The sequence below is a fragment of the Ochotona princeps genome, chromosome 19 (genome assembly GCF_030435755.1).
Source record: "Ochotona princeps isolate mOchPri1 chromosome 19, mOchPri1.hap1, whole genome shotgun sequence".
Taxonomy (NCBI): Eukaryota; Metazoa; Chordata; class Mammalia; order Lagomorpha; family Ochotonidae; genus Ochotona; species Ochotona princeps.
The window spans coordinates 31445508-31458548 of NC_080850.1; the positions used below are offsets into that span (position 1 = coordinate 31445508).

The window sequence follows — 13041 nt, forward strand, 5'->3', positions numbered from 1 at the left end:
ATTGGGACAGCAGAACTCTGGGAAGGGCTGGCTGTGGCTTTAGTCATGTGACTGGGAAACCAGCTGGGGGAGGGCTGGATGGCAGGCTCAGCCCCCTGCCTCCCAGGCCAGGCTATGCTGCTTCTCAGGCTCTTGGGGGCGCAGGTGACCTCCTACCTCCACTGCAGGAAGCAAGTGGACCCTGAAGCCCTGTAGTTCATCTGGTCCTTCTTTTGTTTCTTTTAAGATTTATTTGTTTACATGAAAGGCAGAGCGACACAGAAAGGCAGAGACAGACAACCTTCCTTCTGTTGGCTGACTCCCCAAATGGCTACTACAGCCAGGACTGGATCAGGCTGAAGCCAGGAGCCAGGACACAGGGACTCTATCCAAGGCTCCAATATGGGTAACAGAGACCCAAAGATTTAGACCATCGTCTATCCGGTGCTTTCCCAGGAGCATTAGCAGAGTGTTGGATGGGAAGCAGAGCAACTGGAGACTCAAACCAGCTCTCCCATAGGTAAGGGTCAGCTTGACCTGTGGCATCACAATACCAGCCCCCAACTTGGCCATTTTGTCAGGTGGAGCCCCCAGGCTGTCGTGAGTGGCAGGCAGCTGACCTCCTGTTGCGCCCAAGCCTCACTTGCTAAAGTGGAAAATGCTTTTGCTCCCCTGGGAGAATGGGTGACAGGGATCCTGGCCTCTGGAAGGTTCTCTGTCTTAACCCCACAAGCCTGGAGAGGAATTAGGCAATTGCCACACACACTCAGGTAGACTCAGGATTTTAATATCAATTTCAGTCCCTCCAAAGAGCTGTTCACATGCCAGAACCATCAGGGGTTCCCACAACCCCCAAGATGAAACACACTCACTCATTCTAGATCTTGGCATCTGGGCTCCTTCCATGTGGTCTCCTCACTATCCCAGAAAGTCTCCTAGGTAAGGGGCAACATCACATAGCAAGGCAAGCTCTACTCACACCTCCTCTAAGAAGCCCCCCTGGGGCTCTCCCAGCTCCCTCCTCCTCCCGCCTCAGGATCTCTGGGAGATAATGCTGTCCTTTGCTGCTGAGGACATCTCTGTGATTGCTAAGTAGGCACCTGTCCCTGAACTGCCTTGTCTTGTGACCCCCTCTTGAAAGTCCCCTCTAAGCCAGCCAGGGTTCTAGTTTCTCCTCCCCACTTGCCCCATCACCCCCTTCCTGGCCCAAGGCTGATGAGCCATACTAGGAACTGGAGAAGGGAAGGAGACTGCAAGGAGGCCCCCGAGTCCCTAAGGACACTGTGAGGGGAGTAAACAGACAGAAGGGAGCTGTGTCTCAGCTCCCATAAGCCTCCCATGAGTCGAACCCAGAGCTATGGGGGCTGGGCTGGGGGAGGCAGAACATGCCCCTGACACGGGACCGGACACCCCTGCTGCGGACGGGGGTCGAGCGCCAGGTGCCCTCGTGACGAGATTGCTGCAGGGTGATTAATCTTGTGAGGTCTGCGCGTCAGCCCCTCCACCCCCCATCCCCAGTCTCCCATGGCCAACCCTGCCCGCGCTGCCCCGGGAGTTAATCTCTGCTTGGGGGACTTTTCAGAGGCTTGTCACTGCTGCATTAATTCTGAAGCCAAGGGAGGCAGGAAGGAGGGGACACAGGGGTGGGGGTGGGCAGGCTCCTTGAGAAGGTTTTCTGATCAGTAGCTGGCAAGGAGGGGCATCAAAAGAGGTTGCCTGAGTCCCTTTCAGGGCCCAGCCCTGGATGAGGGGTGTGGGCGTGTGCATATTACCCCCAAGCTCCTAGCTTCAGGGCCCTCACATCCCTGGCCTCTGTAGCCATTGGTGTCCATCAGCTGAGCCCCAAATGCAGTTTGCAGTTTTGACAGCAGATGTCTCTGCTATTATGATTTATCAAAATGCTTAAGGTAAATAATACACACATACTGATAGAGACAGAGGGGGTTAAATGGGGTGAGCGCGCTTTGTGGGCCTTAGTCCTCCACCCAACCCACCCAAAGTCTGACTCTAGCATGGTCCCAGGGAAACACAGGCGAGGGCGACACCAAGCTTGTCCAGCCGCCAGCCCTGGCCCAACTCCCTGCTCCTCACCCCGCCCCCCAACCATGCTGGTCCAGGGAAGGCGAAGAGCCAGGCTGCCAGGGGCTGCACCTGCCTTGCTGGGTACCCCCGTCAAGCCTAGGAGGTGGCAACTTGGAGGAGGCAGCCAGGCCAGCCTCACACCTCAGCCATGTTTCCATGGCTTCACTGCGTTGTGCTGGTTCCTGAGGTGCCATCACCTTATCAACGACACTGGGACTGCCCATGGCCTCACCCTGGCAGCCACTCCCCCGACGCCCCTCCCCGCCAGATCTCCAGTGGCTGCCTGTGAACTCCACTGTCACAGAGCACAGTAGTTCAGTACCCGTGGAGGGTGCCCCCTTCTGGGCAGGCCTCTGAGCCGGGGGCACCTTCCAGGGAGGTGGAAGGGGCAGGCCCTGTGGACTCTGGCTGTGCCTGCTGTCTGCCCCATAATACCTAGGCTGCTCCCCCTCCAGCCAGGCTGCACACGGCACTCTTGGTTAGCTGACCTTTCTGAGCTTGAGAATACTCGGTGCTTAAAGGGTCTTACTGGCTGGGGAAAAAAGAAGCAACAGGAGAGAAGTTGAAGGCAGGAAGCTGACCCCACCTGGGTGTGACCACAGCCTGCACAGGGTGTTGGGGAGGGGCTCCTCTCATGCGCTGACTTCCGAAAACAGAGGCACCTGCGTGGCCTTGCACGCTGCTACACTTCTCTGAGACTCAACTTTCTCATCTATGAACTGGGGATGACTGGGCAGCTCCTCCTGGAGTGCTGAGGGCCCACTGCTTGAGTGCAGCACACAGGCCACAGGCTGTCTGCCTGGGCAGCAGGAAGAGCTCATTGAGGACTCTGCGCATAGGGTACAGAAGTGTTGGGGCATCTATGTGGGCAACATAGACGGCAGCAGACCAGGATGGTGAAGCTCCCAGCCGGTGATTCTCCTTTACCAGGTGTCTGTGCTGCCGTTACTGCCTGGAGTTCTGCAGCTAGTTGATGTCACCCAAAGCCATGATGGGTGAGGCATGGGGACATGTGGCCCAGCCCTGGTGAGGTCATGGGGGGAGGGAATAATCAGGAAGGCACCCAAAGAGGTATGAAAGGGGAGGAAGGTGTCCCTAGGAGGGAACAAAAACCATCAGAGGACATGGGGAGGCCCCACCCGCAGCTGTAAGCACCCAGGCCTGGAGCAGGGCTGGCTCAGCTCCCTTGGGCTCACCCCATCTTCACGCCCTGCTGCCTGGAATCTGAGGCAGTCCTTGTTCAGTGGCAGGAGGGGAATTCAAGGCCGCCGGGAGATGGCAGGTCGACAAGCGGAGAGAGATGAAAGTGTCCATTCTGGCAGCCTGACCGGCAGCCTCAGGAGACCTGCTGTGCCCCCACCATCCTCCTAACCGTTGCCCACTCAACATGGCAGAAAGGGCAAGAGGTGTACCTCTGTGTGACCTTGGGGGACAGCTGGCCCTCTCTGGGCCCCAGCTCCCTTCCTATAGGACAGAGGTCTCCATCCGGACCATGCTGGGGGCTGCCTGGAGCTCCCCTCCAGTGCTTGCTGCAGGCCCTGGACAGTGTAGTGACTTCTAGACACCCCTCTGGCACCTGGGAGCTGACTGCAGCTCAAGCCTAGTGACTGTCACCACCTCCTTTGTTGTCACATCAGCCTAGGCTATGCTGGGGAATGTAGGCTGGAGCCCCAAACCAGGGTCTACATTCCTGCCCAGGGCCAGCAGGCCCATGTCCCTTTTGGAGAGGCTGTGAGTCTTGCCACGAACTGGGATGACCTTGCTGCTTCACAAAGCACTCTGTGGAGCACCATTCTCTATGACCTGTGGCTGTGCTGCCCTCCATTCTTGGGGACAGAGGCCAAGGCCCTAGGCTAAAAGGCCACCCAACACAGCTGGATAGTAAGGGGAGCCTGAGTACTCTTTAGTGGACCTACCACCATTGTAGTCTCACCCTTGGACAAGTCACATCCTCTGTTCCTGAGTTTATTTAAGTAAAATGGGTGCTCCTGTCCTGGAAGCTTCCCAGAGCCAAAAAAGTGACATTACTTGACAAGTTGCAACGGTTCCCTCCTCAGAACCAAGGCTCCGACTAGCCCTGAGTCAATGGGACCTGCCCCTGATAGACCAGCTCCGGGTCCATGATCTCCCTGCAACAGCCACAGGAGCTGTCCTGTTTCTGCCTTCCTGCACTATAATCTAAGAGCAAGCTTGCATCAGAGAGCTTAATAGCCCAGCCCAGAGTCCGAGTCAGGGCATGGGGACAGAGGCCCTGGTCCAGGCAAGAGATCAGGGCAGTTAGAGACTAGGTCAGGCCAGGCATGACTGCTGTGGGGGAGGGGGCGCCTGGCAGGCACTGGGCAGGCCCAGGCGGAGGCAGGCCTTTGGCGGCTGTGAAGAACAAAGAGGCTGGGGTTGCCAGGATATTCTGCGGAGCTGAAGCCCGCAGTGACGGGGCTGGGAGAGGGGCCACAGCGGCCGTGGGAACTGCTACTGCTGCCCCCATGCCAGATTCCCCATCCAGATCAGGCCTTGGGGCCGAGCTGGGAGTCAGGGGCTGCCAGAGGCCCTGCTCACCGCCTAGTGTTGCCCAGCTGTCAGGCAGAGCTCCAAGACAGTCGGTGGCAGTGACACACATGGCAAGGGTGGCAGCACCACCACCAAGGACCACGGGCACCCAAGACACACGGTGCATGTGGTTACCACACCTGGGGGATCAAGCAGACGGCACAGGGCTATGGTCGTGTCACAGTGCCCTGGTCACCCCACACATGGCATACTCACCTACAATCAGCCCCAATGGCAGTCTCAAGGTTTGTCAAGTGCCACAGATACAATGTTACATACTCAGGGTTGTCACAGGGTCATGCTATCAGTGTTGCATAGTTGAGGTCACATATATAAAATCATCCAGCATCACAGGATCATACGTGGAATGTCAGAACACCACAAAGTGTGGCCAGTGAAGTCATCCACTAAGCCACCGCCACATGACGCTTCCTGCCTCTCTCTCTCACACACACACACACACACACACACACAGCCGAGGGCTCATGCAGGGCTCGCTAAGCACTTGGACTTTCTCTAGCCCAATGTAGGAGTGTGGCTGGCCTCTTGAATCCCCACTCCACCACTCCAGACAGGCTGTGAATGCCAATCACCCAGGAGGGGGTGCAGGGCACACTCGGGGTCTTGGCCAGCTGAAGACTCACACGCCACCAGGGAGCCATCTCTGTGCACACCTGATCAAACGGGAGAGCTGCAGATAGAGCTGAGGTGCAGGACTTCGGACACAGAGACCCAGACCCCCACGGAGAGAGGGCCGGATATGGAGGCAGATGGAGACCAGGGGATAGGGAGAGATCATGCGGAGGCGTGAAGACTGTGAGCCACAGACCAGGATGGGGCCCCCTCTGTGGAAGCCGGGAGAAGCGAGGGCTTCCCAGTCTGGGAAGACAGCTTGGTAGGTGACAATCCCTATTGTCTCATTTTCCAGATGAGGTTAGTGAGAGTCACCCTCACGCAGACATACTAGTCCCATAATGCTGAGCACCAGGGCCGAGGCTTAAGGCCTGGGGGTAGGCATCTCAGTCTCGGGGATGGTGCAGGAGGCATGGCTGGCTGAGGGATAGCATACCAAAGGTACAGGCCGGCTGAGTCACAGCACCCCCCTTCTTGGGGCTGGCACCAGAGCCATCCACCCCATACCTGCAGGCGTGCCAGGGAGGGCCGGCCCAGGGCCATCTGCAGCTTGCCTGCTGCCAGCCTAGCGGGGGCAGAGGCCTGCAGCCCTAGTGCCCCCTGCTGGCTGGGCTCCCAGCCCCCCCAGGACCCTTCGGCCTCCTTGGGGCTCAGGAGGTGCTGCAGCTTGCCTGGTGAGGGGGTGGGGCAAGGTGCCCCACAGCTGCCAACACCTCCCCCTACTCCCTGCTGGACACCCCCCCTTCGCCAGAGCCGCCTGGAGAGATCACAGGCAGCTACATGAAAGGGAATTTTTCCCAAGCAGAGATGGAGTTGAAAGCTGCCTCCCACCGCCCCCGCCTGCCCCCGCTGGGCCAGGCCAGGCTGCCGGCCCTGTGCTCCAAGGGAGCTTGTGACACCAGGGAAAGGGTTGGGGGGTCAGCTGCTCCCCCGCTCCAGCCGCCCGCTCAGCTTTCTCCTCAGAAACAATGACAGAGGCAGCCTACCTCCCCCGCCCCTCGCCCCACTGCCTACTTAGCTCCCGAAGCCTCCGCCCTCCTCTCAGGTCCCCCACTCACCTGAAGCTGGGCCCGACCGGGGTCAGGAAGTCCTTCCTCAAGTGCAGCCTCCTTCCCAGGCAGGCTTAGAGCTGCCATATAAGGCAGATACTCCCCTCTTCCCCTAGCCCCCATGGGCGGGCCTGCTCCTTTAGGCTGGCGTGGGTAGCCGGGAGGGAGGGGCACACACCTACCTCTCCTTCCGAGTCACGCCGCCCGGGATTCTACCACTTCCGGGTCAGGCCGCCCTGGCCTCCACATGCGGCCTTCTGTGTGGGCAATTTCTGCAGACACCTGGCCTGTTAGATTCCAGACGACCTTGTACCCATAAACTGTCTGGGGGTGAGGACAATCAAGGCCAAGGACCCCTCTTCACCTGAGAAGAGGTACACAGGGCAGGAGGAGTGTTTGTATACACCTCCGGGATGCGGGGGAGCCAGAGGTGTGTGTGCGGAGGGTGGAGGAGGGGACCAGAACTCTTCCAGGCAGGTCAGGGGAAAAAGTTGGATGCCCACACCTGCTGCTGATTGCCACTCATCAGGCCCCAAAAGCTAGGCTCGCCCCACTTGTGGACGTGGGAGTACCCTCTTCTCAAGAACACCCCTACCCAATCCTGGCCACTCCCAAAGTCCTTGGGCCCCACTCCCCCAGAGTGTTCCCAGAAGACCCTTACCCAGCCAGGGCGCCCCCACCTTCCCGCCACCCAAACCAGGTCAAGCCAGACCCCTTGAACCGGACAGCAAAAAGCCAGCACTGCTTCGTGACACAAACATGCATTCGTTTTATTCACAAAACAGCCTGGTTTCCTAAAACAATACAAACAGCATGTTCATCAGCAGGAAGCTGGCCATGAGCAGGGGGGCCCCTGGACACCCACCCCCACGGGCAGGGGGCCACGCCAAGAAGCCCTTTCTTCTGCCGCCATTAGCAAGGCCAGATTTAAAAAAAAAAAAATTTTTTTTTTTGTTTTCTCTAAGGGAAGTAGCCAGGATCAGAAGTAAGAGACAGGCTCCCCTCAATCTCAAGGCATAAATGCACAGGATTCAGTTTTCCGAAATCATCACTGCGGCAATGGGAGCGGGGTTCCCATTCTGGGCACTGCAGGTGCAGCACAGCTGGTGGCCTGGGCCATGGGGGGGGTAGGGGGCAGGGGGCACGCGCCCGCCCCCTGCTGCTCAACCACTTGCCGGGCCTGAGGGCGTCACGCAGTGCCATCGGCCATGGACCTCTTTAGGAACGTGAGTGGAGTCTCCAGGCAAGCTATGCACTATTTCATGGTCGGAAAGAATCGAAGTTTAAATGAGGGTGGAGTTAAACTGTGCTAAATTACAGTAGTGCTTATTAGTAACTAGATTTCAAAAGGTTACAGAAAATGTACATTCTCTACACAAAAAACGGCATCTCCTGCACAGACAACATCGACAGCGACACAGGAAGGAAACTGATTGTCCATTCTTTGCCCAGGAAGTCTCGGTATTTTATAGATTCATCTTTACCTCTTTTTGTTGTTGTTGTTTGTTGTTCTTCTGAAAAAAGCAGTTAATTGTTTTTCTTTTTCGTTTTTAGACTAGGGACGTGGAGATGTTAAAACGACAACAAAAAAATATATATATAAAAACAGGAATGAAATCTGTGAGAGAATATTTTTGGTTCTAAAGACGGGTGCGTCCGTTTGTCTTCGCCCGAATCCCTTGCCGGAGAGCACACGAACAGTGACATTGCACGCAGAGGGCAGCTTTGGGGTCCCGCCGCCGTCACTGAAACCACCGGAAGGCGGCTCCCGTCGGAAGCATCACCTTCTGGCGGGGGAGGGAAGGGGGCAGGAGACAAAAACAAGGAGAGAGTTCAGTCAGGGTCCGGGTGGGCCTGCTGCCAAGGTGCTCCCCCGTGGACCGTCGTGCCTGGAGTCAGAGCAGCCACCCTGCAGGGGGCCAGAGCCGGCAGCCTGCAGCTGCTGGGCGCTGGTGCCAGGAGCCCTCCTTCCCGCTGGGAGCACCCGTGTGAGACGGGTGAGACGGTGCAGGGTGCAGTGTGTGGAGGTGGGGCAGAGCAGGGGCAGGGCAGTATGTGGATATGTACTAGGCAGGTGTGTGCCTCTCTGCCCTGGACCAAAGGGACATCTCATGTGCACAAGGGAAAGCGAATGCAGGAAGTCTGGGGGGCTGGCCAGCCTGAGGTACCATCGTCGTTTTTCCCAGGCGCTCCGGATAGCTGTGTCAAACCCACTTGCAGAGGGGCAGGGCTGGGGACAGAAGGGCAGACTGAGAAAGATGGTTTGTGCCAGCAAGGCTGCCAAAGAACAGCCCCACGTCAAGGGTAGAAAGGAGTTAAATGGGAGCCTCTATGTATAGGGCCATCCCCTAACACCAGGTCTTGGCACAGGGCAGCCAGTGCTGCAGGAGCTTGGGGCAAAGCCTGGACTCTCTCGTAGGGAGACAAGTACAGGGCTGGTCGACCCTCCAGGCCACCAGCTCCGTGAGACGGCTGTGGTGTGGGTGCCAGAAGTGTGGGGTTGTGGGTTAAATGCCTTAAAATGGCAATGAATCAAGGGGGTTGTCAGGACCTGGGTCGGGGGTGGGCATAGGGTAGTGGCCTCAGATGGTGGTGTTGCCAACTACAGCCTGGTGGTGGTGGTGGGGGTCTCAGGTTGTGGCTTTGACTGTGAAGCAGTGAACTTGTGTCTCAAAGGTAGATCCCCAGACCCTGGGGGGTGCTGGCTGGGCATCCTGGAGACACTGACCCAGATAGGTCAGGAAGGGGATGGGGATGGGGCAGGGGCTGAGGATTAGGTTTGGACTGCCAGACAGATGCAAGAGCCCGCACACCTCCCGCTAAGGCGCCGTTACCTCCAGAGCAGCGGAAGGCTTCTTTTTGAGTTCCTCACATTTTCTGAATTTGCAAATCTGATGGCCAGTCTTTCGGTTCCTACAACTGCTACACTGCTCGCAGTTGATGCGCCGCCGGCAGGGCGCACACATCCCGCAGCGTTTCCGCTTCTTCTTGCCCGAGCTGATGGCTGAGGCCAGCTCACCCTGCATGGGGTACTCGGCCAGGCCAGCCATGTGCAGCGCGCTCTCGGCCAGGAACACGCCAGCCGGGGTCATGATGAAGAGGCCCGGGTTGATGGGGAAAGCACCCAGGTAGGGGAAGTCGGACTGGCCGTTGAGGGCGTCGGCACCCGCCACAGCCTCCATATCAGGCAGGCCGGCGCCTGCCTCACTCATGAGTGGCAGGTGCTCCTGTACCACACGCTTCAGCATCTCCGTGGACTGCGCAAACTGCTGCAGCGTCAGCTGTCCCTCGGCAGCCAGCTCCGTGGCCCGCTCGGCCTTGCTCAACAGGCTGGCCACAGCACCACTTTTGTGCTTTGAGGTAGGGTTGCTTTTGTCCAGCGCCATGGCTGCTGCCAGGTCGTGCCCGTTGGCCAATAGGGAGGCGGCAGCGGCGGCAGCAGCAGCCTTGTCTGCAGACTCCCCGCCCATCATGCTGCTGCCTCCGCTGCCAAAGGAAGAGTAGTGGGAGAGCGGGCGCGAGCGGCGCAGGCTCTTGTTGAGGGGTTCGCTGATGATGCCACTCTTGTTCCGGCGCTCGGGGGGTGGGGCATCATCTGCCACGGAAGCTGGGGTGGCTGTGGCCGTGGGTGCGCTCTTCTCTGCTGCTCCTGCCTTTAAGCCACTGTTGCTGCCACCGCCACTGGTGGTGCTGCTGCTGCTGGTGGTATTACTGTTGCTGCCATTGTTGCTGCTGCCGCCAGCGGCATCCTGGGAACCACTGCCCAGGCTTGACATGGTGGGGCCGAGGCCCAGACCCCGCTGCCCAGGGAGCCTGCCAACTGCTGGGGTTCACGGACGAGCACCAACCCCTGCCACCCGCAACCGAGACGCCTGCTGGGCCTCACTGCTCAGGGCAGCACATGGCAGGTGTCCACGGGGAAGTGTCTTCACTCTGTTGGGGAGAAAAGGAGATGGGTCAGAGTGGTGCACACACCTCTCCCCTTTACCCTGACTCTTCCTCTGCTCCCCCTGTCCCCCGCCAACCCGGCCTGCCTCAGTGTTAGCTCAGCGAGTTTTCAGGGTCCTGTCCCAGTTGAGATGCATGAAAGTCCTAGGAAGCAGTGGCTGGTAATCCTCAATTTTAGAGACCTCAGCAGTAATTGTAAGCTCGACTCAGATCCCCCCACCCACATCTGCCCTGGGATGGTCTAGGAACATCCAGTTCTCTACTTCAGATCCAGCTCCTTGCTAATGTACCTGGGAAAGCAGAGGAGGATTGGCTTGAGTATGCTTGGGCTCCTGCACCCACATGGGAGGCCCAGAAGCTCCTGGCTTCAGATCGGCCCAGCTCCAGTCGTTGCAGTCATGTGGGGAGCGAACCAGAGGATAGACAATCTTTCTCCTTCTATCTCTATAACCATTCCTAATAAAAATAAATAAATATGTAAAGGCAGAGAGCCAAAGGCCTGGGAAGCTGCCCCTGGAGCCTCAGCTGGAGACTTTCAAGCCTGTGTGCCCTAGCACACTCATCTCTCTTGACTCCTAAACTGCAGACACAATCAACACAGAGCCCTTTGCCTCTGCTCCCAGGGGTGGGGAAAGGTTGAGGCCCCAGAAGCCCCAAAGTAAGGCCTGGTTTGATCCTTATGAGAAACTGGTCTGGGACCAGGCAAACAGGTGTGACTTGCAAGGGAATGAAGGCTGACAGAAGCCTGTCCTGAGAGCCCCTGCCTAGGACAGGCCTGCTCTTTGCAGGCCTCAAGCAGCCAGCTGCTGGGGTTGGAAGGAGCTGGTCCTTGTCGGTCCTGGCTCTTAGGCATCCCTTCCTTGTCTGCTGTGGCCCAGCACCCTCCGGGAGGGAGGGAAGGCAGGCAGACTGGCCATGAGCTGCTGGTGGCAATGGGGACAGAGTGGCATTGGGGGAAGAAGAGGGGTGTACACATCTGGCAGATGCTATCCTGCCCTGGGCTTGAGGGTGACAAACTGCATCTCTGTCCCCAGTTAACCCCACCAGCGTCAGGACAGAGCCTGTGCCAGAATATCACTTACGTCTACCCCTTGGCCCTGCAATGACTGCTTGGGAGTGACCCCATGGAGTATGAGAGCAGATAGGTAGGTGGTGCTGGGCCAAGGGGCAACATCCACCATACACACCCAGCATGGGCACCGGAAGCCCAAGGTATCAGACAAGATGAAGGGGACCACCTCTGGCCAGGAAGAGTCATGCTCTGTCCCACTATGTGCATGCCAAGCTTGGGCTGGCTTCTCGGCCAACTGTCCTCGGAGAATTATAACCCCCTGCAGGTACCAGTATTCTTGGCCAAGTGTGAGGACCAGGGCTCGTGAGAGTAGAGCCAGAAACTCAATTTCTGCCTGTTGCAGCTCTACTGCCCAGCCTCTGGACCAAAACCCAGCAGCCCTAGACGAAGGGCGGCAGGTGCTGGGTGGGGAGCACTGTGCGCCCCAGTGTGTGCGTCCCCCGCCTCTGCAGCCTGCTGGCTGGTGCAGAAATCGATGGCTGCATTAATGCTACTCGTGCTCTGCTCGCTCCCACCCTCCTCCTGCTCCAGGGTCTAGCTCTGCATGCGGGGTGGGCAGGTCAATTAGAAGTCAGCTCCCTGTAATGCAGGGACGGCATGTGCGTTGTCTCTGCTTTTGTCTCTAACCTAAGTCTCCCTTGCTGGTGACCAAACCTCAGGGTCTCTTTATCCCTGGCCCTCTCTCATCTTCTATTTTTCTGTTCTACCTCGGGGTGGGGGGGCGCCCCCACCCTCCCAGGCCCTGGGCCATGCGGAGCTTGGGGCCAGAGGACGTGATATGTCACTGAACAGGTGCTGTAGGCAGAAAACTGGTGTGTCAGCCACAAAAAGCTGAAGCTGTGTGTGTGAGCTCATGCGTGCATGTGGCATGCTCAGAGAACCTAGCCCACAGAAGTAAGGCCAACCCCAAATCCAGACACCAACAGACAGTCCTCTAGGCCTGCTCCCCAAACTTGCTCCAAGCCTGCCTGTGCACCTGGCTAGTCTCCTGCAGACCTTGGGGAAGGGAGGGAAAGATTCCTTGGTTCCAGTGGACACTGCCTCGGCCCTACTCAAAAAAAGTGGAGAACACCGAGGGGTCGCCCTCCCAGGCCCAACCTCCTAGTGCAGGGCACCTAGCACCCCCCTCACCAAAGCCTGGGCCAGGAAGGGGGCTGGCAGTGCCCAGGCAGCAGGGGAGGGGCTTGGGCAGTGTTGAAGCAGAGCGGGAAGGAGCGGGAGGGAAAGCTGGCGGGCAGGCGGGCGCGGCGGGCGCATCCATCATCAGCCCTGCCAGGAACGCATCCAGCCCCCAAAAAGAAATACTGCGCCTGAGGAGGGACAACAAAGGACCTCGTTTCATCAGCAATGCGGAGCCAGCACCCCGCCGCCCCGCCAGCGCGGCCAGCCCACAAAGGACCCCTTTGTCCGTGCAGGAGCCGGGCGGCCAGGCGCTGGGACCAGAGGCTGACGGGTGGGGACCAGGGGGCAGGGGAACAAGTCATGGGGGGCTGGGGGGATGCACGGGGGCAGAAGAGAGACAGGTGGTGGTTGAGGGTGGTGGGGGACAAAGAGAACTCTGAGATAGAGCTTGAAGGTTGGGTCGGAGCAATGGCAAACCGGAGGGAAGAGGGCAGAGGGTCAGCTTTGAGGAGAGAGGCCCAGGCCCAAGGACATGAGGGTCTGCGAGAGGAGAAACCAGCACCCAGGAGAGAGAGTAAATTGGAGAGCTGGGGCCCCAGAACAAGAAAA

At 58.4% G+C, this 13041-nt stretch overlaps 1 protein-coding gene across 3 annotated transcripts in view; it reads right to left on the minus strand.

The window, feature by feature from the left end:
- Positions 1–7035: 7035 nt before the first annotated feature.
- CXXC5 (CXXC finger protein 5) overlaps positions 7036–13041 on the minus strand; it is a 29408-nt gene continuing 23402 nt past the window's right edge. For all 3 annotated transcript variants that reach the window (XM_004586472.3, XM_058677807.1, XM_058677805.1), the window contains exons 2-3: positions 9125–10223; positions 7036–8077 (exon numbers count right to left, since the gene is read on the minus strand). In XM_004586472.3, coding sequence (XP_004586529.1) covers positions 8033–8077; positions 9125–10066 — 987 coding nt within the window. In that variant the 5' untranslated portion in view covers positions 10067–10223 and the 3' untranslated portion in view covers positions 7036–8032. The remainder of the gene's footprint in view (positions 8078–9124; positions 10224–13041) is intronic.